The 23,334-nt window shown below is 40.6% G+C and overlaps 2 protein-coding genes across 3 annotated transcripts; one reads left to right on the top strand and one right to left on the bottom strand.

Moving 5' to 3' along the window:
- Positions 1-6,157: 6,157 nt before the first annotated feature.
- Positions 6,158-7,120, bottom strand: LOC137282778 (uncharacterized). Its single transcript, XM_067814569.1, has one exon. It carries the CDS (start codon positions 7,115-7,117, stop codon positions 6,158-6,160), a length of 960 nt encoding a protein of 319 aa, XP_067670670.1. The 5' UTR covers positions 7,118-7,120.
- Positions 7,121-11,860: 4,740 nt separating this feature from the next.
- Positions 11,861-20,795, top strand: LOC137281353 (uncharacterized). 2 transcript variants are annotated; one of them, XM_067812530.1, is made up of 6 exons: positions 11,861-12,191; positions 14,841-14,965; positions 15,794-15,975; positions 16,993-17,113; positions 18,305-18,442; positions 19,091-20,795. In XM_067812530.1, the coding sequence occupies exons 2-6, from the start codon at positions 14,846-14,848 to the stop codon at positions 19,091-19,093; spliced, it is 564 nt and encodes a 187-aa protein (XP_067668631.1). In that variant the 5' UTR covers positions 11,861-12,191; positions 14,841-14,845; the 3' UTR covers positions 19,094-20,795. The 2 variants fall into 2 exon arrangements, with proteins under 2 accessions (XP_067668631.1, XP_067668632.1); XM_067812531.1 differs by having other exon boundaries at positions 12,028-12,249.
- The last annotated feature ends 2,539 nt before the right edge of the window (positions 20,796-23,334 follow it).

Raw genomic sequence — 23,334 nt, 5'->3', positions numbered from 1 at the left:
GCTTCCAACTCAGATATCTGTGACAGCAGTGTTTTTGTTTCAATCTAGTGGAGTTTACAGCAGGTGCATCAAAACCCAACTGTTCCAGGCACTGGACCTAAGTCTGCAGGCTGCACGTCGGAAGGTGGTCAACACGCGACAAGCTCTCAGAAGACGTGTGAGTAGGCATCCTCTTCGGGTGCAAGTTCCTGTTCAAGGCGCTCGTTGGCTCAGAGGCACGTCTTCTCTCTCTATTGTACAGGTTTGTTAAGCTAGCAAAATGGTATTCTTAAATCCCGAGTTTGGCGAATTAGCTCGCTTGGCAAGAGTTATCACAAAACCAGCCCACACACAACACAAGACCTGAGTAAAATAAACAAGGTGTTTATTACATGACATTCACAGGATGGTTTTTACATTATCATTCGATAATAGTATGGGTTACAATTATAGTTACCAATCAGTTTTTAAAGTAAGTGAGAGAGTGAGTTTCGTTTTACGCCGCTTTTAGCTATATCCCACCAATATCACGGCGGGGAACACCAGGAAATATTTTCAAAGTAAATAAACATTGCATGTAAATTCGTTTCGCATTAATCACAACGTAATACTATAGGTCGGTATACTACATATCAACTCATTGGGCGTTCATGCAGCACCAACAGCGTTGTGTTCATAACCCAGTGTAATAGTCAGGGTACTCGATACCCATCATGCAATCTATACATTGTACTTTCTGCAATAGTCACTAAAAATTGTAGTATTTGCTCGTAACTCGTTGTTGTTGTGAAGTTCCGTTGCTGTATCTTAATCCTATGGCATAACTCGACTGACGACAAGGTGTCTACTGCGGATGCTGGTTTTCATGTGTGAAGTTCAGAATTCATACAGAATTCGATTAGCTTTTCTCTAGCTCCCGATACATGCAGGATAGTTCGTAATCAGTGTGACCCTTGGCCGAATGATGATTGTGAAACGTGGTCAGTTAGTCTGTAACACTTCCATATTTCAATGAAATATACTGTCATTAAATATTCCAAAGCGTTGTGCGTCTTCCCCAAGTCAATAGCATTTTAACTTCAGCGCAGTAGCATCTCAAACGCTGAATCTTGCAGCAGGTTTTCAATCATTTAAAGTTTGGGCACATTTATTAATTCCGCTGTTGGGGTTCAATAATATTATGAATTGTCTGAAGTCAGACAATGCATCTTCTTTGTTAGATATGAAACACGCCCGACATTCAAGGCTGATTCTACGCAGCTTGGGTGGCATTCTGCAGGCTGGACAGTCTCTGCTCTTCTTTTTCTAGCTGTCTCAAGTTTTGTGTTATTGAACATAATACCATGACCTGGGTGTTATTATTAGTTGGTCACCGGTCCATCGGGGCCATGGGTTGGGGTAACCTCGATCTTTGCTTATGCGTCCCCGACGGACAAGTGAACAACGTATTTATCTTACCGAACTCCTCAATGTTAATTTGAACTGTTTGAAGCATGGATCGTACACTTCAGTCAACCTGTGTGCATCATACCATTCGAATCTTGCATCTTGCTGTTTTCTCCGCAGGTATTGTCTTAGTAAAGTCGCTGAGATGTAATTCCCCTTCTTAATATTCACAGGGACTACATTTGAACGTTTTGTCAAAATGTATTTATTGGAAAGAGAGTCAAATGTTTTCGTAGCCATCGCTCGATTTTGCAGACGCCACATGGAAAAAAGAGTTATCTCACTTCCATAGATTTCCATTCGCAAAACATCGGTAATTTCCGTGCAAGTACCACGAAGTATCGAATGAATTGCTATTGGCAGCGAGGTGTAATGCGATGCATCTCGCTTGTGCACGGGGTACACTGAAAATAATAGAAGATCGCTCAGACAATCAGACATTTATGTGTGAGCTAAGATAATGGGCCTTGTTCATCATAAATGTTTCTTAAATGCGACCTTCATCATCAAGTCTGGCTTGATCCAGAGCAATCCAAATTTCGTTAATTGCGTGAAAGACAGGAGCGTCAGTCGCAACCGTACTACAGCCGACAGCGTGACTTGAGCTCTTCACTCATCTTCTTCTGTGGCTGTCATAGACAACACAGATCACAATGCCACGGCAACTACATCGACCACTTCTGGCCATGGAAGCAGCGACTCCGTTTTCCAGAAGACATAGGTGATGTGCGCGGACAGCTGAAGTTCGGGGAGGAAAAAGAGAAACCGATATCGCACTGTAGGTTAAACATAGACCATAGATCTACACGCACCTAGTATATATTAATAGAGTAAAGGAGCAGTTGCCATATTGGATTGTCGTGCAGACATTGACTCGTTCCGATTTCAGGCTGAAATATACGCGAGGAATCCGGTGACATTCGAAACTATGCACACGTACCTCTCAGTCATACATGTCCCTACACATCCTGCCTGATTTCCACGACATAACGCCCACAAACCCAAACACCTCTGGGGTGAACGTTATCCCGCACTTGCAGTTAAACATCGTTGTTTTTTTTTGTTTTGTTTTGTTTTTTGTTGTTGTTGTTGTTGTTGAAGCCTGATCGGGTGTCAAATTCATAGCTCATCCAAGACTTTTTCGCTTTCAAACTATGGCGTCTTGTTTACCGGTACTATAAATTCTTAGCGTACATCTCAGCCTAAAATCGGACATCCACTAGAGTAATCGATACACAGTCAAGACGCAATCTATAAGTTATTATCTATAATCATTAAATTCATATGTGTTGAGACGTATTGATGAGAAGGAACATATATTCATTACAAGGACTTTGAAATAAAGCTGTAACACCATGACAAACAACAAACACACATTAATAACTATCATGTTGACGTGTGATAGATGGTTTGGCAGGGGATTGTAACTGCGTCGCATTATCAAACAAACTGATCTTAAGCCCTGACAGTTTGTCAATAATCGCCATGGTAGATAAGAGTTTCAGTGTTTATAGTAAACCTTATAATAATCGAACAGCTATTTCAGACCGATTGTAAGTGTATTTCCTTTTAAACCTTTGGTATGTGGTATATCATATAACTTACGACGCCTTAACAACGTAAAACTCTCGTAATACTGTTTCAGCAAAATATTGATTTGTGTAGAAATATAACCGACGCAACATCTGATTGCAGGGAAGTGTGTGAACGTTTGAGCCGCCATATTGCCAAAGACCAAGTGCTACAGTAAAACACATCGTGTTGTTGCTGTCTGTTTTTATGAATGGTACGACAGTGCAGGGTTGCCTGGAGATGCACGATACCATCCAACAGTGGAAGGAGAAATCATTTCTTCTGTTTCCCACTGAAGTAAAGAGATTTAGACATTTCTTAACAAGATATGTAATTAAGATTTAAAGTTGGTGCTTAAATTACTTATAAAGACTGTGATGGAAAATGATCAAATCACCATGTTTTACTTTTGATAATTTGATATGTAAATAATAAAAGAGCAAAGGTAATAACCTTTTAAAACTTTCCTGGGGATTATAAGTTTTTCTTGTTGTGGTCTGTTCCATTTCACTGACAGGTAAACAGGTAACTAATGCTTGACTAACCAACCATGACTACTCTGATAATTACCCGTCTGACAGTCGAAGCGTCCGACATTTGGAAAGATACCGTTGTATGTATAGACCAATAGACCAGGACGTGTTTAACCTTCTCGCCAAGTCTGTATTAGTCACTCGAAGCCATTGATCCATTGTAACATACATGCACACACACACACACACACACACACACACACACACACACACACACACACACACACACACACACACACACACACACACACACACACACACACACACACACATTACAGGACGTAGGTCATAGTGATCACTTATTGGTTTTGACCTTATACAATAATGAGGCGCTACATCGTTCTGTCTCAGAACTTATCTGTAAACGGTACAAATATAACAGCCTGAAATATACACCTGGAAATTAATCAAGCAACACCCCAATTTTTTCTATTGGAGCAACTTTGAAGTGTTCTGACAATCAAAATATGCCGGGTTGATATAGTTTGACACTTTTTTATTCAACAGACGATCTCTGACAAACAACTTAAAGGGAAAAAGTATCAAGACTTTGCTTTATTGCAACGAAATCCAAATTCTTAAAACTGTCTTAAATTCATGAAAAAATGGACACAATTTACTATTCATCCACAGACGTTGTTGTCAGGTGTATTAACACAAATGTCACATGGAAAGAAAGAACAGTCATCTGAGAGTCTGCACACCGACTTTCATCAATATCTAGTGTGTCCTCCCTGCGCACGCACCACCGATTCCAGACGCCTCCTCATTCCTTGGATGAGTCTCCGGATCTGATTCTGGGGGATCCTGTTCCACTCCTCATGCAGGGCAGCCGTCAATTCGTTGAGATTATGGACTGGTGGGTCTCTCTGCCTCACACGACGGCCAATAAAGTCCCACAAATGTTCAATGGGGTTGAGGTCAGGGCTCATGGCAGGCCATGGAATTCTGTCAATTGCATTTTGCCGCAAAAAATCATTTACAGCATGCGCCCTGTGAGGTCTAGCATTGTCGTCCATAAATATGGGTCTCGTTGCCAGAGGATGGTTCTCAAAATGAGGTACCACAGCCCTGTCAAGAACCTCCTGTTGGTAACGAACACCGTTAAGGTTGCCACGGATGGTAATGATATCCAACTTGCAGTTCATGGAAATGCACCCCCATACCATAACGGAACCTCCCCCAAAGGCCACAGTCTCCTGGATGTTCCGTGGAGCCATTGCTGTGTTCCTCTGCCTCCAGACCCGAGTACGACCGTCCACCATGTGCAGCAAGAACCGGCTCTCATCTGAGAAATGGACCTTCCTCCAAGAGGCAATGTTCCAGTGCAAACGGTCATTACACCAGGCCAGTCGGGCTGCCTTATGGGCTGGAGACAGTCTGGGTCGCTTGATTGGCCTCCTTGCCCGGTATCCTGCAGCTTTCAGACGATTCCGAACAGTCCTGTTCGAGATGGGTCTCCCTGGAAGCCACTCCTGTCTCAACCGAGAGCTCGAGTCGAAGGACCTGCGCCGTACAAGTCTCAGTAAAGCTCTGTCCTCCCGGACTGTGGTCTTCCTGGGTCTTCCTGGTCTAGGCAGGTCTTTAACTTCATTAGTGGCCCGGTATTTTTTCAAAAGTTTTGAAATTATGGAATGATGTCGTCCGATTTGAGTCCCGATTTGTCTTAGAGACATACCAGCATTCCTCATGCCGATTATTTGCCAACGAGTGGCCTCTGATAATTTCCTACGTGCCATGACATTGAAATGAATGAAAAACCGAATGCAATCGACAACCTGCGCTTGTAAACACCCCAGGGAAAAAGTGCATTTTTCGAAAGTTGAGGTTAAAGCAATGCACGTGCGCTGTGCAAGCTTCACGCGCGTCATATCAACCCATGAAAAGCTCATGCTGTATGTCAATACATCAAAATTGAATAATCAATCATCAAAATTACTTCGTTAAACTTTGTTAAGTTTTTATGTGTCTTTGAATTTGGTGTTGCTTAATTAATTTCCATATGTATATATTAATTCAATAACAAAAGTGTCAGCTATTTGTTTTATGACCATGCAATATACTTCCGTGTTAACGTGTAACAGTCCCGTGTAACAGTCAAACCACGTGAAAATAGTACGCATGTAATTTTTCAAAGAGTAAGAATATACAACTCGATCATAGTGCGCGAAAAACAGAATACACTGAAATGTATATCCCATTCCAGGGAAGTTGCAGAGGTTCACATTTAAGTAAGTGCCACCAAAATACACATATAAGAGGAAATGTTGATCCATTTATATTTTAACACAAGATACATGTTGTTCGCGACAGGAAACTCTTTTAAAGCATTCATATAATGATGTCAGTCTTCCCAAAAAGTAATAAATGTAAAATATACTTCCCATCAAAAGTTTAGACTCCGTTAAAACACTCACCATGTTATATGTGCATGTGTGTGGCATTCATGGAACCCGTGATAATAGTATTATCAACGTTACGAATTTGTTTTACAATACATCAATTCATGTGCAAACAGTACCTTCAAACAGTATGGAATATTTTGCTACATACAGTTTAGAACAGCTGTCTGAAGTAAATAGCTATATCTACTCTAGTGAGTCTACACTTTTGATGGGAAATATACTTTAAAATATATTTGTAGTTTCAAATACACTTCGCTTGCCGTAGGCAGCATCCAGTACTTCAACAGATGTGTTCCTTGACTTCTTTCTTTCAACAAAAGGAAATTTGTCTTTTAACAGGTCACAGGGAAGTTTTACTACAAATCTAGATGGCACCTGCTTTTCCAATCTGTGATCGTATGAATTCGACACACAAAGATCGATATTGTAAGTCAGCTCCAAAACCTTACGGGTGTGTCTTGGCGCTGGCAGCATCGCCCCCATGAACGGACGCTTGATCAAAGGAAACACGTCAGTCTTATTGAATTTCTTATACGTTGCTCTACAATCTTGGATGAATGAAGGGTGTTCAGAATAGAAAAATATATCGACGAATGGCCACCTCCAAGCCATCGAGCCAGCCTTTTGAGACTTTTTGTTATACAATTTCCAGTTCATCTTCCAGGTGGTGTAGTGTTCATAATTTGGCCTGAGGGACTCCAGGAATGTGAGCAGTAAGGGCTTGTCTTTCTCCTTCACTATGATGTCAAGATCGTCGTCCCAAGGAATCATGCCGTGATGAGAGTAGGAACCAAGTAAAGATCCTGCATAGAGGAAATAAGTGATGTTTGTAGGCACGCCTTCACTGAATGTATTGATAATGTTTCTAAATTCCATTTTTTCTTTCTGTAGTAATCGGTCAAAAAATAGAGCTTTTTTAGCATTCGTCTCGGGTGATTCCTGATTATCGACAGCAAGGCGTTGTGCCAAGAGATTGATCCCAGAATCTTTTCTTGCCAGAAAGCAGTCAACTCTATCAGACTTTGTTGTGAAATTTCTAGCTATGAACTGGATGATTTTGTTCGTGATAGTTCCAACAATATCTGATGAGATTTCTTGTTTTACAGGATACAAAAAATAAATGCTGAAGCAGATGACGAAGGAGAGACACACTAATGTGATTTTTATGGATGACACATTCATTCTTGTATCCTCTATGACTTGACGCTGTAAATACAATTCGATACTTATATTTATAACACATATTTCAAAGAGAGAGAGGGGATTAGACAGGAAGACGTTTATGCTGATTGTCATGTGCCAGAGAGTGAGCGTCCCTATATTGTAGTCTTAATTAACCATTGAACTGCTGTCATTGCCTAAACATAAGACGTATTTACATAGTATCGTTGCCAAAGTTGTTTGTTGTCTCTTTATGCTTTTAACATGTGAAGGTCCGGATTAGAATATTGGCCTTCAGTAGCCTATGCTTGTGGTAAGAGGCGACTAACGGGATCGGATAATTAGGCTCGCTGACTTGTTGATACATGTCATCGGTTCCCAGCAGAGCAGATCGATGCTCAGGCTCTTAATCACTGGATTGTCTGGTTCAACTAGAATACTTCCAGACCGTCGCCAGGGAAGTGCATGTCTCTGGTTTGTACCCATGTAAATTAATAGTAATACAGGGATGCAATACGGATGACGTGGTGACATTCCGTATTGCATCCCAGATTCCGTATTGCATCCCAGATTCCGTATAGAACCTCTACCGGTCCTACTTTCTCCAAAGCTCATTAAAACAGATTGATACAAGAAAAGAAGGCATACATGTATGATAAACACTAGAGTGTCTGGATGTTTTATATTGAAGTCGAAGATGTCATAGAAGCAGAGAAACGACGAGTTAATTCGAAGAACTTCTCATTAACGAAATAATAATTTTCAAAATTTATCAAACAATTACTACAAATCATATCCCATAACCAAGTATTAAATAAACACTTACACCCGTACACCCGTAAGATGGTCCTTTAAACATGATGAATGTTAATATCCATTCTGAGAGAGGGGTGGTCTGGTAGGCGAGTGATTAAAGCGTTCGCTCGTTACGCCGAAGACGCAGGTTCGATTCTCTAATGGGAACAATCTGTGAAGCTGTGATATTGCTGGGATGGTGTTTAGAGTGGCGTGAAAGTAAATTCGCTCAATCTCTCACCTTGTGAGAGAGACGTCTACGCAAGATTCTCATTTTTTAAACAAAGACAACTTCATCATGTCTTGGTTGACATCCCATGTACATATAACCTAAAGTTTGCTTAATTTCACGAAGTTTATTTAAACCTACGTGGGCGTTCCATTTGGTTAGCATTAAATGTTTAACATAAGCTCTGATATAGGTTTAAAATCAAACGAAGTTATCCGTTGTGTACATTTATCAGAAGCTACCACAGAAGATGACAAATTTTGCATTCTGTAAGGTACAGTATTCAACACTGTCGTATTGTGGTTATTGGTTCGATGTAAACTAGTACGAGCACGTAAAATTTGCTCATAAAATCAAATGATAGGGAGGTGCATAAATTGTATTAAATAATAAGTATTCTGTATTAAATAGCGATTTATGTCATCACGTGTTCCATAGTAAATGTCACATGTGATTGCAACTTAAGCCATTAAGCCTTCTTGTGTCAAATTCATTTTGCTCGAATATGTTGAACGACAAAAGATAACAAAAGATAACAAAAGATAACATCGTGGATAACACATGTTACCCATGCCTTATCATTATCTGTACACCGTTCAGAAAAAGATTCCATACCTATCGTAATGATTCATCTGTATGGATATATTGCCATAATATTACTATTTTTATTTTCTCATATGCTCTGAAATCAGCTAGTGATATGCTCGCAAACTGAAATATCCATGCTTTTTTGAGTGGTACATCACTCCATGTCGCCATAAGTTGTTCAGCGGTTTATTGCCGCAATTACATTTAGGTTAATTGATTTTATTTCACGATAGACACGTACAACACTGCTTCACTGACATCTAACTTCCTTTCATAAGTTACTTATTGTTAAGTCAGCTGTGTATGGTATAACGTTTAACAATGTCATATTGTGGTTGTCGGTTCAGCATTATAAGGTACGTGCTTACCTGTTCTGTCCACGAAGCAAATGGTGAAAATCAGGCAACAAAGGTGTTTTAATCACTGCGCATGTGCACACTTGTTACCCGATACCGATACACGTTATCTTGCTCAGGACATAAGGACTTAGCAACGACTTCCCATGATAGTTTTGCTGGCCTTCAACAGTACATTTTTATGTTGAACTATGTTGAAGGAAGTAGATACATCAGGTCATTAAGAGTCCCCCTGGTAGCAGTGGTAGTACCATTCTCTTCCCACATAGGTTACTCCTGTCATATCTTCCTACGTAACCTCTGTTCTAATACGGCCCTTTCATGGTGCGAGTGTTCAAGACTTGCGATTAGAGGCATTCAGATTTAGTTGTGCAATCAGAGACGTTATTTCAAGAGTGATCATTCGAAAGATGCGGGAAGAGACTGTGGTAGTACCAATAGATAGCAATGCAACTGTATTTGCTTACATTTAATGAGACCTGAATATTTCGAGAGGCATTTACCATCAGAGTAAATTTTAAATGGGAGAAAGAAACCTGAGAGAAAGAAAACAATTGATACCCCGTTTGACATTTTCTGTACAGATGTTAGAGATATTTCAATATAAACGAGCAAGATATACCACATGATTTAATTCTCGACTCACAAAGTCCACAAACTCTCAAAATAATGGAAGCAATTAATTATTTTTTTCATCCTTAACATGCGTGTTTAATTTTGTGAAACCCCTTATCAGAAAGTGGCCACAGTGGCGAGAGTTTTTGAACTTTTGTAAGTCCGGAATTAAATTGTGACATCTAATATCCTTAATGTGCCTAACTGAACCTTTCTGTCTGAGAGGCTGCACTTGTGTTATGTTTAATTTTGTGAAAATAAAAATCACATTTGTGTTATGTTTATCCACGATAGTGTTTTAACAAGGTAATACCCAAATACGTATAGAACAGCATGCACTGGAGACAATTTCCTCCATAATGTCATTTTACTTCTGACGAAAACACCTGCATCTTGTTATTGCAATGTGATTCTAAAATGCGTATTCCTTTCGGCAGACCAAGGACTGTATCAGATATAGAAATACCATTGTCGGCAAACAATGATATAAACAGTTCAGTCATTTCTTGACGAAACCGGATGGAATAATTTCATGTGCTAATTCATTGGAAAAGATAGAGAAGAGATATGGACTAAAGACACAACCCTGCCGTACATCCAAATCACAGTCACATAAATCCGAATACGTATGAAAAGACTCAACACACGAGCCAACCCCAGGCTATTTTGCTAGTGGTCCGTTTTACAATTCTCTAGTTGAACAACCGTTAATTATTTCGATCAATAATCAGATTAATACCTTTGAAAAATCTATAAATACAGAGCATAAACCTCATCTTTTTCTTTGATAAATACCTTTGAATTACGTATATTATTGTCAGTAGTGTTTATAATCAGTGCTGGCATATACCAACAAACTCCGGCCTGTGATTACACCGTTTATCATTCTTGTTAGTTCCAAATGGGAGACGACGATTTCAAATAGATATATTATATTTTATTGAAAATGATTAAAATTGTAATTTTCTCTGAAATTTTAAGGAGAAAGAATATTCCCGTTTTCATGCAAGGGAACAATGATTTCCACCGATAATTGCTTCGAGGACGTCTGCAGAATCATACATGGCATTGAATACTCTTACAGAATAGGCGCATAGAATTGCAAGGAACTGTGGAGGAATGCCGCAGTTATCCTTTCAATACCTGTCGATTTGTTACAAATACAACGTATTTTAAATCTGACCTCTATGATAAAGGAGATTTTGTATTCACTTAAAGTTTAAGATTAGAAAGGCTTTCATCAGAAACGATTTACGCAACAATACACGTTAAATCTAAAATATTTTAACCAAATATTCTAGTTTTCACATAAAACTGAATATTGTCTCTGTGAAAGAGTAAAAGGGATCGCAAGAATTAAATATGAAGATTACTGGCACACCTAAATAAAGTTCTGACTACTATCCTACCATCTGAGGATCTTTAGAAGCAATATTACCTGATGCCATACAACATACGATTTGTTTTCACATAAATAAAACGATACCTTTTGTAAGGGAGGAGGGACAGCGTAATAGTTAAAGTGTCCGTTCATCTCGCGGGAAATTTGGGTTCAATTCCTCACGAGGGTGCAATATGTAAAGAACCTTTCTGTTGTCCCTCACTGTGATATTACTGGGATATTCCTTAACAAAAGTACTCACTCACTCACTCATTCAACCACGCAATCAATCAATCAGTCAATCAATCAATTAATTGTTGTATGTTAAAACATTCCTACTACAACAAAATTTATTCAAATGTTGCCTATTATATTAACTATTTCACAAACACAACGACATGTAATCTCGCAATAGTGCTGGTTGAGTCGGTGGAAAATCTGTCAACGCTTCATTAATAGCATTGCAACAATAACCGAGCGGAAGGAAATTAATTCGGTACGTGGAAACGTTTCTCACAGAATACGTATTGAAAAGTACATATGCCCCCACACACAGTTTCAAATTACACCAGCAGCCAAAATGGCGCCCCATATGACGTCATAGAAGAAATAAAACTTTCATATTCGCTCATGAACAAATAACATGAACAACAGTATGACCTAAATACGAAACACCAAAGACTCTTTGATCTGAATCTAGTGTCATTCTTTTATTAGGATTTCATTAAATATGGGAAGGAACTTTTTCACGCTGGAAATTCCATCAATGGACTGGCGCCTGGCCTATCTCAGACCAGGCGTTCCCCAGTAGAGTAACTGGGAGGGGAGGGAGGTGTAACCGAACACGCATTTCTCCCTGAAGTCCTTGATAAAGTAAGCGACCGCATTCTCCATACAGCCAGAACGATTCCAGATGTCGCTGTGATTACAAGCATCCCCCGCTCATTCTTGTGGCCGAAGCGTGGTCGCACTGTTTGTTGTCGAACAGACTGTTAATGATAGGATACACACTTCCAATATACATTGCCTATTGCCAGAACAGGCATCGTGTGACTAGCCGACCACTAACACGTGATTCCTGGGTGACGAGGAAATATTGAAAGAAGAGCTTGTTAACGCTGAAGAACTGAGGTTTGTTTACAATCCGACATAGGAAGTTTGGAGATTATTTTTCCAGGTTTTACTTCTTGTGAGTACTCCTCCAATAGCTCTTGTTCACTTTCTTGTTTAGCACTGCGTTTTCTTCGCTGCCAAACGCTTGGCACAGTTTCAAACACAGTTATGTGTTCACATCCTTGACCTGGGCTTGGATTTGTTGATATTGATAGTTTTAAGGCTCTGAGAATGAAATGCCATTTCCGCACTTGAATATTTGTGTGAAGCATATGGAAATGCGAAACAGCGAACGTTCCATAAGCCAAGCTTCAACGCTCCTAGTGAATGGAACCCTATTGTGATACTTTCATGTCATGTCCATAGTGAGATACGACTCATGGCACTAGTCGTTGAGAACGTAGGGAGTAGAGTTTAGGGTACGGCGGCGCATTGGGATCTCACAAACAGAAACTAATTTCTGTACGGAGCAGAAATTACGGTTTGGGATTAAAAACTAACAGAGTACATCGTGGGGAAGTGCGGTATCGAGACTGCTGATACGGAGTAGATAGGTACAGAGTAGAGAGGTACGGGATAGAATGATACGGAGTTGAAAGGTAGAAAGAAGTACGGAATAGAGAGGTACAAGATGGGGAGGTACAGAGGTACGGAGCAGAAAGGTACAGAGAAGAGAGGTACAGATTTCAGAAGTACGGAGCAGAGAGGTACGAGATCGAGAGGTACGAGGTACAGAGATACTGGAGAGAGTGAGAGAGAGGTACTGAGTAGAGAGGTACGGGAGAGAGAGGTGCAGACCAGAGGTAGAGTAGAAAGGTACTGGGTAGAGATATACAGAGTAGGGAGGTACGGAGTAGGAAGATACCGAGTAGAGAGGTGCGAGGTAGGGAGTAGAGAGGTTCGGGGAAAAGAGGTACAGAGTACAGAGATACGGAGAAGGAAGGTACACAGAACAGAGGTACAGAGTACAGAGGTAAGAATAGAAAGATACTGAGTAGAGAGGTACAGAGTACAGAGGTATGGAGTAGAAAAATACTGAGAAGGGGGATACAGAGTAGAAATATCCTGAGCAGACAGGTACAGATTACAGAGGTACGGAGTAGAAATATACTGAGTAGAGAGGTACGGAGTTGAAAAATACTGAGTAGAGAGGTATGGAGTAGAGAGGTACAGAAGTACAGAGGCATGAAGTAGAAAGGTACTGAGAAGGGGGATGCAGAGTAGAAAGATACAAAGCAGAGACGTAGAGATTAGAGAGGTACGGAGTAGAAAAATACTGAGTAGAGAGGTACAGAGTACAGAGGTATGGAGTAGAAAGGTACAGAGAAGGGGATACAGAGAGGAAATATACTCAGACGTACGTAGTAGAAAAATACTGAGTAGAGAGGTACGGAGTAGAAAGATTCTGAGTAGAGAGGTACAGAGTAGAGAGGTAGGGAGTACAGAGGTGCGAGGTAAGTAGATACACATTTGAAAGGTAAGGAGTAGAACGGTTCAGAGAAAAGGGGTACAGAGTACAGAGTTACGGAGTAGAAAGATACTGAGTAGAGAGGTACGGAGTAGAAAGATACTAAGCAGAGACGTACAGATTACAGAGGTACGGAGTAGAAAAATACTGAGTAGACAGGTACGGATTAGAAAGATACTGAGAAGAGAGTTACAGAGTAGAGAGGTAGGGAATAGACAGGTGCGAGGTAAGGAGGTACAGAGTTGAAAGTAAGGGAGTAGAATGGTTCAGAGAAAAGAGGTACAGAGTACAGAGGTACGGAGTAGAAAGATACTGAGTAGAGAGATATGGAGGTACAGAGTCGAGAGGTACAGAGTCGAGAGGTACGTAGTAGTGATGTACGGAATGGAGAGGTACAGAGTCGAGAGGTACGGAGTAGAGAGGTGCGAGGTAAGGAGGTACCGAATTGAAAGGTAGGGAGTAGAAAGGTTCAGGGAAAAGAGGTACATAATACAGAGGTACGGAGTAGAGAGATTCTGAGCAGAGAGGTACAGAGTACAGAGGTATGGGATAGGAAGGTACAGAGAAGAGATGTACAGAGTAGAGAAGTACAGAGTAGAGAAGTACGGAGTAGAGAGGTACGGAGTAGAGAGGTACGGAATGGAGAGGTACAGAGTAGAGAAGTACTGACTTTTGTAAATGTTTATGAGTAATACCACAGATGGGACAGGATAGTCTCGCCCTCTTGCGAACACCTGGTATTATTACAATACGAAAGTGATTCCTAAACACATGCTCTGAAACCATATCGCACGATCTAAATCACTGGATAATGTGAATTGTCAGGTCGGAATTTTACTGATTTACTGAGTTATTACTGATTTGAAAAAAGATATTTGTTTTATCGTAAAAAAAATGATATGAGCGCGTCTAGCGTTTAGCGTGGGCCAATAACCAGCTTGCAGCATCAATTGTGGTATTAAATCAGCGGGAGATTGAAACATAATTTGTATCTGACGTGGATGCTTCGCTGCGTAGTAAATGAACGTATTTAGCTCATTAGACAAATTGAGGTCACTTGACGCTTGTGAATGAGACGAGAGTTTTTGAAAAGCGTCTAGGACAAGCATAGTATTTTGTAGAAACATACCGGTTTTGGGGAGGGGGGTGTTGTTTTTTCATTTGGTCATCTCACTTGGTGCATATATTTTGCTTTCTAGGGTCTATGATGCTGATGTTAGTTGCAGCGTTGCTGCTGGCAACGCCGGCCTTGTGCGACTACCGCGTCCTGTACCAACAAAGGGAGCCAGAGGAAGTTGAATTCGAACGCAGCTTCAAAGTCGAGGTAAGTCTAAACATGACTGAGGTTGGTTCAGTCCACATTTTACGATGTACAGCACGTCGGTGAGGTTAGATTTGAATACATTTTACGTCAGAATAACGCATGGACCTAGATAATGCAACGAGACAAAATTTCGCAAATATCACTATTCAAGAATATTTCATTACTGTCTTGTAACAAAATGGTGAAGATAAGGAGGGCTGGAATAGTAATTAGGTGTCTGTATAAGGTAGTGTGTTTGATTACTCGATTTTGTTGGGCGTGGATTGGTAGGTAGTTTAAGTGTATTTTGTACTGTAAAACACAGCCGTAATTTAATATGTCTTCGATGTTCATGGTGCATCCATGATGTGCTGTGAACTGTATTCATTGAGGTCAACCCTCAAGAGAAAATATCAAATCAGGATATTTTCCAGTAATGCCTGTCCAGACGTGATTTTTCTTGTTAAAGGTTGCATGAGTATTATTCCAGCCATATTACAAGCTGTCTCATTATGCCAATTCACCGGTTGATATGACCATGGATCCAAAAAGTAAGAATTGGGCATTGCGCATCCGCTCAGGATCACGAGTTGGGTTCCAGGTCAGGGACTGCCCTATGCGGCCGCCTCTTGCAGCTAGAAACTCGGTTGTGGGGACATATTCTTCCCTTGGTGTCCATCGTAAATCTTTAGGTTCCCAGTAACATCTCCTTGCTGTGTAAAGAACGATTTGGTGGGAACTGCTGGGGTCGTTCCTCGGGCTGCCACTCACGTGCACGTATTAGGTGACTTGATACTTAGGATTAATGTTGTGTGCGCCGATAAACAACATTCACGTGTTTTCTTGTAGCGAGAACATCACGATGTAGAATGTCCGCCAAGGGCTATTTGTGGCGTCGCCTACGACTTCAACAGAACGGTGGAAGGCGTAGATTTGCCAGAACGCAGAGTCGTCATACACTGTACCTGTCCAGGAAACATTGAATGTCCGATCGTCCCCGAGCACAGAATCTTCGCCAGTTTAAAAAGGAGGTACGTCCTGACACATCAACCACGACTTACCATCACAAAATGAAATTTTGAAAGAGAATGTTACCAGGAATTTCAATTGTGTAATGAACTAACCGACTCTCAGTCCAAGAGACATACGAAAATTTTGCAAAGACGGTGGTAAAATATCTTTACCAAATTATATAAATCTCAAACCAACTTTCTTAAATTGAAATCCTCTCGTAATGCATGCTTTTATTGTGCTTTTTGTATTGTGTTTATTGTATTATTATAAGTTTTTATATATATAAGCTATTGTACAAAACAAGTTTACCTACTACAATCATAAGTCTGTTTAGGATGCTGGAGTTAACTCCCAAAGGCACCTTTGATGTCACGGGAAAATGAAGCTTTTTCATGCTCGAACAGACTCAAAAACGATCCCAACAAACCTGTTCTTTTGCCATGCTACCCAAGTTATCTCTGTTTTGGGATTTTCTGTCTCTTTGAAAGTAATGTGATTGGCAGGGTTCAGAAAAGGATGATCCAAGTGGAGACTTTCAGACATTCTGTTTACGTTTGCCAAAACGTGAAGACGTTAAAAGTGACAAATATGTGTTTAGGGATACATACTGAAAGGCAAAAGAACGTGGTAATACTAGAAATGACATTTAAATATCAGTGAAGTGTTTGAACAAAGGCCATCACGTTTGAGGAAAGAATCGTGTTTTAGCCATTTTTAAAATATTGTTTGAGATAGAGGTTACAAATGCTTTTGTTTGTGGAAAGGGAGGAGTTCGCACAGACACTTAATTGGAATTGAAAAATTGAATGTGTATCATGCATGCATTCAGGCATAAACTGCCTGGCCGGCATTTTATTGAACACAGTAGCTTTGGCAGGCTTTACGAGAAACCCCACCCACAACAAGACATTGGACGTTATAAAATCTCCATTGACGTTTCATTTGCCTTTCAATGTATAATGGACTATGTAAAATACGAAGATAATGATGATCATATGTTTGATGAATAGTATTAAATTCACTTTTGTGTTCAGGGAGTACTTGTGCCAGCCTAGAGCAACTTTCGTAAACTGTGGTCAGGGTAACTCGACCGGTCTGGCCGCCAAACAGCTACTGGAGCGACACATGGAAGACGTCCTTACCAGATACTTCAGGGTAATGCATGCAGAACTATGGAAGCTAGCGATCATTCTGCGAAATAACCGCGGGGTCGGTAGCCCGTGGCTAGTAAAATTCCAGTCGGGCCAGTAAATCTCCACGGTCACTGTCCCAACTCGCTAGTGAATTTTCCTAAGGGTTATTTGGAAAATATACAACTCTCTCCGATTTGTTAAGTTATAATACACGTTTGAAAAATGCAAAATTATGGCCTGATAAAAATGCTCACGAAATTATCAGCTTAATGGTAAAACCCGTGTCTACATTCAAATTTCTCAGCTAGTGAAATATTTTGTGGGCTACTAACTTTCGAGCATACCTAGCCTGAGTGGCTAGCAAAATTTGGTAACTATTTCGCTCAGAGCTTGCAATACAATTCGACGTTTGATAGGAATAGTATTGTATTTCTTCTTTACATTCCGTCTTGGTCGGAGCGCCTAAAGTTCGATTCGATTAACCAGTGATTGATTTGCTAGAGCCTTATTAACAAAACCGCGAAAAAACACCGAAACTGATTCCCAAAAATATGTCAGTGAACTTATTTACGTATCTAATATGTTTTAAATATCATGAACACATTTTCTATTCAAGATAGAAAGGAAGGAGACATATAGAGGGGTCAAGTTTAGGATGCATTTGTTTTCTAGAATATTTTGTCATTGGGATTACTCTTTCAAATCACCCCTTTTCCCCAGAGGCACTCTGCACAACTCTCAGGAACATGTTAATCCCTACTGTGTCTTTTTCATAAAGGATACTTGGAAGATAAGGATCTTAGTGGTACGATCACCCGATGACATTATTATCAGTGCCTTTTCCTTTGGTACCCGTGAAGGTCCCAGGGGTAGAATAGACTTTTAGCAATTCATGCTTGCCATAAAAGGCGACTATGCTTGTCGTAAGAGGCGACTAACGGGATCCGGTGGTCAGGCTCGCTGACTTGGTTGACACATGTCATCGGTTCCCAATTGCACAGATCGATGCTCATATTGTTGATCACTGGATTGTCTGGTCCAGACTCGATTATTTACAGACCGCTGCCATATAGCTGGAATATTGCTGAGTGAGGCGTAAAACTAAACTCATTCATTCACTCACTCACTCACTCACTCACGTATTTATTCACAATTCAGGTGCGCTGCTGCCTAGTTTTTCTAGAATTGTGACAATTGTCATTTGTGTCTCTAGATCAACTGCATCTGCCCGCGTCACGACAACCCGGTTATCCCACAAAATCCGGGGGATCTGGAGCTGGCCACGTCTATTAGACGAGTGTACTATACTCAAGGCCTGCACACTACTTTCCATGATCGTAGATGCATTCTGGTCAGTATAGGGGGAATTCCCGCATGCTTATCAACTATAAATAGGTATACTACTTTACATGCATTCGTAACTACTCGTCTCTTTCCGTGACCTACAAGGAGACGCCATCCGGCTTGCCGGAATGACACGAGTAGTTACGAATGCTTTACATGATCGTAGATGCTATAAGGCTATGGTCATGGCTATCGGCTATAAATAGGTTATCACTGGGTCAAAGGATCCAAATAGCGTTTATCTGATTTAATTTTCATCACATGCAAACATACGCAGTCGAATTAACTTGATGAAAGGTTGGTTCCAAAGGAAAGAGGTTTACAGATTAAGATCATTCCATCACACCTTGTGTGAATACGTTGCCACGGTATTCAAAGTGACAAGTGTTCCATTCCGCCAAACGGAATTGGATCCCTCATCACGCCAGGATCCGCTGATTAGTAGCTGTAGTCAGCTGTAGTCGATAGAGCTACAGTAATTCTGAGTGGACAGTACAGACGCCAATATTTTCAGGGAACAAATTGTTTTCTCTTTCTCTGTAATCAAGAAATTATGTAAATTAAGTAGACTTAAACTTAGAGACATGTACATGTTTACCTGCTCGATGGCGTAAAGATTTACTCACTGAATGTTGAAAATGCCTCTGTGTTTCAGTAATGGGTGCATCCATGGCAACAAGTTCCCGAAGATAATAACAAGGCTCTACATCATTATATAATACTGCTGCTATCAACCACGTACATGGTGTAGCGTCCAAAACAAACCTAAGCGTAAACATTTTAAACGTGTTAGCCTTGAGAGAAATATTGTCCACATTTAGGTCAAACGTGTATCCTGAATATACCGAAAAAATGGTTCGCACTTTTTTTTCACCGGGGTAAAAATGAAACTGCCAAAGTGTTGAGGATATCCGCCTATATTTGATGTTGGCTTAAAGGGAATTCTTGGTTGATTTATTCAGGAAACGTTTTATGTGTATGCTTCCAAATACCTGGTAGTGTATTGTTGTTTAATGTGGGTGAAGATTCCACTGGACATACGATTGGATTTGGGGATTATTAGAATGTAGACATTATGAGATTCGTGCCAGTAGTACTGACAACGATGTGACAATGACAGTACTGTTAAAGGTCGACCAGTCTACACTACTGTTCAAAAGTAAGGTTCCCTCGACTGGGACGTGACAATTTGAGAGAACGCTTACTTTGACAAGTGGAGTTTGTGCGTGAGTTGCTGTGCTCAGCTGACATATACTACTCAAAATAAATTAAAGAACATTTCTACGTGACATGGCATATTAACTATAGCCAAATGGAAAACCTGGATGTTTCTGTTTAGTGGTACATGGAACTAACATCAGGATAGCAATCCTTCAGTGTTTGTCTAAGAAGAGTCCACGGATTCCACCCTTAATTATCCTTGATGATACATAATTATCCTTGATTGTGCTCTATTGTAGTTCAATTCTATACTGGGGTGGTGGGGTAGCCTAGTGGTTAAAGCGTTCGCTCGTCACGCCGAAGAACCGGGTTCGATTCCCCACATGGGTACAATGTGTGAGGCCCATTTTCTGGTGTCCCCCGCCGTGATATTGCTGGAATATTGCTAAAAGCGGCGTAAAACCAAACTCACTCACTCACTCAATTCTATACTAAACAATGTCCAGGGTCATGAGTCATTGGGTAGCCTTGTGGACAAAGCGTCCGCTCGTCCCACTGAAGCTTCGACTTCGACTTCAAATAAGGTGTGATGTGTGACTTCGAGGTCCAGAACTCTTATGGCAATAGAATGGAAACGTAAGTCCTTACATAATCGAGGATGTCTTTGATAGACAGTGTAATCAGGATATAATGCACTAGATTGAATACCAAGATACAAGTGTTCTATGTGACGATTAAAAGTGTCAGTTGTCGCATCGGTGGGGTAGCCTAGTGGTTAAAGCGTCGTCACATCGCGTTCGATTCTTCGCATGGAAACAATGTGTGAAGCCCATTTCTGGTATTCCACCCTGTTATGTTGCTGGAATATTGCTAAGAGCAAATGTCAAAAACTATCTACAGTCAAAGATAGCCAAGTGGTTAAAGTGCCTGCTCGTCACGTTGAAGACCAGGGTTCAATTCCCTACATGGGTACAATCTGTGAAGCCCATTTCTATCGTCTCCCGCTGTGATATTACTGGAATATTGCTAAAAGCGTCGTAAAACCATATTCACTCACTACAGTCGCAATATTATGCTATGTCGTGGACCTGAATCTGCATGTTAAAAATAGTAGCATATTCTTTATAAACAGCAATAAACAAGAAATATGTATTACATTACAAAATGTCAAAGAAATTTATATTAAAGGGTATTCTTGGCATCTTGTTTGTGTCTTTTATGAATTGGGTGAATCATGTTGCATGCCGCTGCCAGCATGACTCCTCGCATACCAGCCTTGGAATATGGATTCACAAGGTGTTGTTAAACGCGGTTAATCGGATCTTGCACCAGTCATGAGTGAGTGAGTAAGTTTAGTTTAACGCCGCACTCAGCAATAGTCCAGCTTTTATGGCGGCGGTCTGTAAATAGTCGAGTATGGACCTGAAGTAAACATCAACATCATGAGCATCAATCTGCGTAACTGGGATGCGATGACGTGTCAACCAAGTCAGCGAGTCTAACCATCTAATCCCGTTGGTCGCGTAACTGATGATCAATTCCAACCCACAACTTCTTGAGTTCAACCATCATGAAGACTGCTGAAGATCAAAACTTACCAAGAACACGAATTGAGATCGTTTTGGCAGACTCAGTCGATGAAAGGACTTTGTTAGTGACCAGTCCTAACCCAGAAAAGCTACTTGTTTAGATTTCCTATCGTTGAACAAATTACGACATATTTGGGCGCATATTCGAAACAGACATGCAGCTCCCAATAGGGACAGGTGCTGACACACAAGAAACATACTTAAGATGAATCAGGATTCAAACCAATAAACGCAGTAGGGGAAACAACTCTGCCAAGTAAGTGAGTTTAGTTTTACGACGCACTCAGCGATATTCCAGCCACATGGCGGTTGTCTGTAAATAATCGAGTCTGGACCAGACAATCAAGTGATCAACAACATGAGCATCGATCTGCGCAATTGGAAACCGATGACATGTGGCAACCACGTCAGCCAGTCTGACCACCCAATCCCGTCAGTTGCGTGAGTTGCTGAGGGCCTTTTCTACCCTGGATCTTCACGGGTACTGCACATCAAATCGTTGTGTTAATCGACTTGGTGAATAAGTTCCTATGTGCAAGGCTCACAGTTAGGGTGAGCTATAGCTTCTAATTTTATGCCAAGTTTAGCAATATCCCAGCAATATCACGGTGGAGAAAGCAACAGTGGGTTTCACACATTGCACCCATCTGGGAAACCGAACCCGAATCTTCCGAGTAACGAGCTAACGCTTTAAACGCCAGGCTACCTCAGAGCCTCTGCACTACTGGAAGACGCCCGAATTAACAAAACTTTCCTCATTCATAGTTTGGTGTTTTATTGTATTTTCTTCGAAATGAAATCACAAACATATTAAGCTTTCATTGTTCAGCACCGCACGTACTAGAACTTAAATATCTTAACAAATCTAGTTATAAACCTTTGTTCAACACAATTATTTTTCGAATGAACACATGTATTTAGTACAAAAACACATAAATCTGTGAAACAACAAAAATGTTAAAAATCACAAACACCATTAATAATAATAAAATAACACAAATAAGACTGCTGTGAAGCATGACTACATATGTCCGGACACAGTATCCGGCTCCAGCTCCGAATGAAGTGCAAACTGAAACTATTCATGCAGAGGTGAAAAAAGCCATTCTCAGAGGCATGTCCTTTAGACACGATAACACTAGTTCAACCAAGAAATTTGACCTTAGATTGAACTGAGTCGGGAATTGTATGAGCGCCTCCAGCAACTGAGATTTAACATATGTCATATTTGGGATTTCAAATTCTTGGTAAACCACAAATTCTAGTACTTTCTTGGTTGAATCCCATCCGGGATTCGAGCCCGCACCCTCAGAGTCAGGCACCCAATCGCCAGCACACAAAGTCAGCCGCCTTCCGCTTGGAAAGTGATATCCAAAATATGACATGTTGCATTCGACCACTTCCTAATTGGCACTGTGCAATCATAATTGAGATTGTGCACTCGTTTTCGTCGTTCACTGAAAATGTACTACCCTTTGGAATTTGGGGAGCGATTCACACAGTGAAGATTAACCACTTTGGTGAATTATGAGCGCTTCAAGATATGCAGCTTTAACACGGGTGGGAATTTCATTTGCGCTTCGTTCATTTCAGATTTAACGAATGTGGGAGTTTTATGAGTGCGTCACATAATTAAAGTTTCCAGCTGTTTCAGCCAAAACAAACATGTCGCAGAATCAAAAGTAAAACATTAGGATACTTCAAACAACAGTTCTGTAACAAGTATTCTCGAATACTGAGGTAACTTTTTATCCTATTTGGATATACTGCAAGGACTGATTGCCAACAAGCTTTTCAGGAATATTTACCACACACTCGCGCCGCGTTGTACATAAGTAACGTGCGGCGAAATTAATATTTTGAACGCATGATTTCACTGTGATCACACAATTAGTTAATCCATTGACTCAGTAAGTTACAACTGTCTATTATTCCTCTCGTAAAAGCAACATTTATTGGCCGATGCTATTTGCAATCAACTCGCATTCGTGTGCAGATAAATAATAATAATCCCAGTGCTGGACAATTAAATTTACTCTGCTTACACGTAATGCATAGGTAATGCATATAGATTCGGTACATTTCTATCTGCGAGGTGTGGCATTGTGTGCACATAAAAAGTACCGCTTCGTGACGTCATAAGACTTCC

This window comes from Haliotis asinina, chromosome 4, assembly GCF_037392515.1.
Source record: "Haliotis asinina isolate JCU_RB_2024 chromosome 4, JCU_Hal_asi_v2, whole genome shotgun sequence".
NCBI classification, from domain to species: Eukaryota; Metazoa; Mollusca; class Gastropoda; order Lepetellida; family Haliotidae; genus Haliotis; species Haliotis asinina.
The sequence above is the reverse complement of the archived record's forward strand: the minus strand, read 5'-3'. Positions and strand labels throughout refer to the sequence as shown.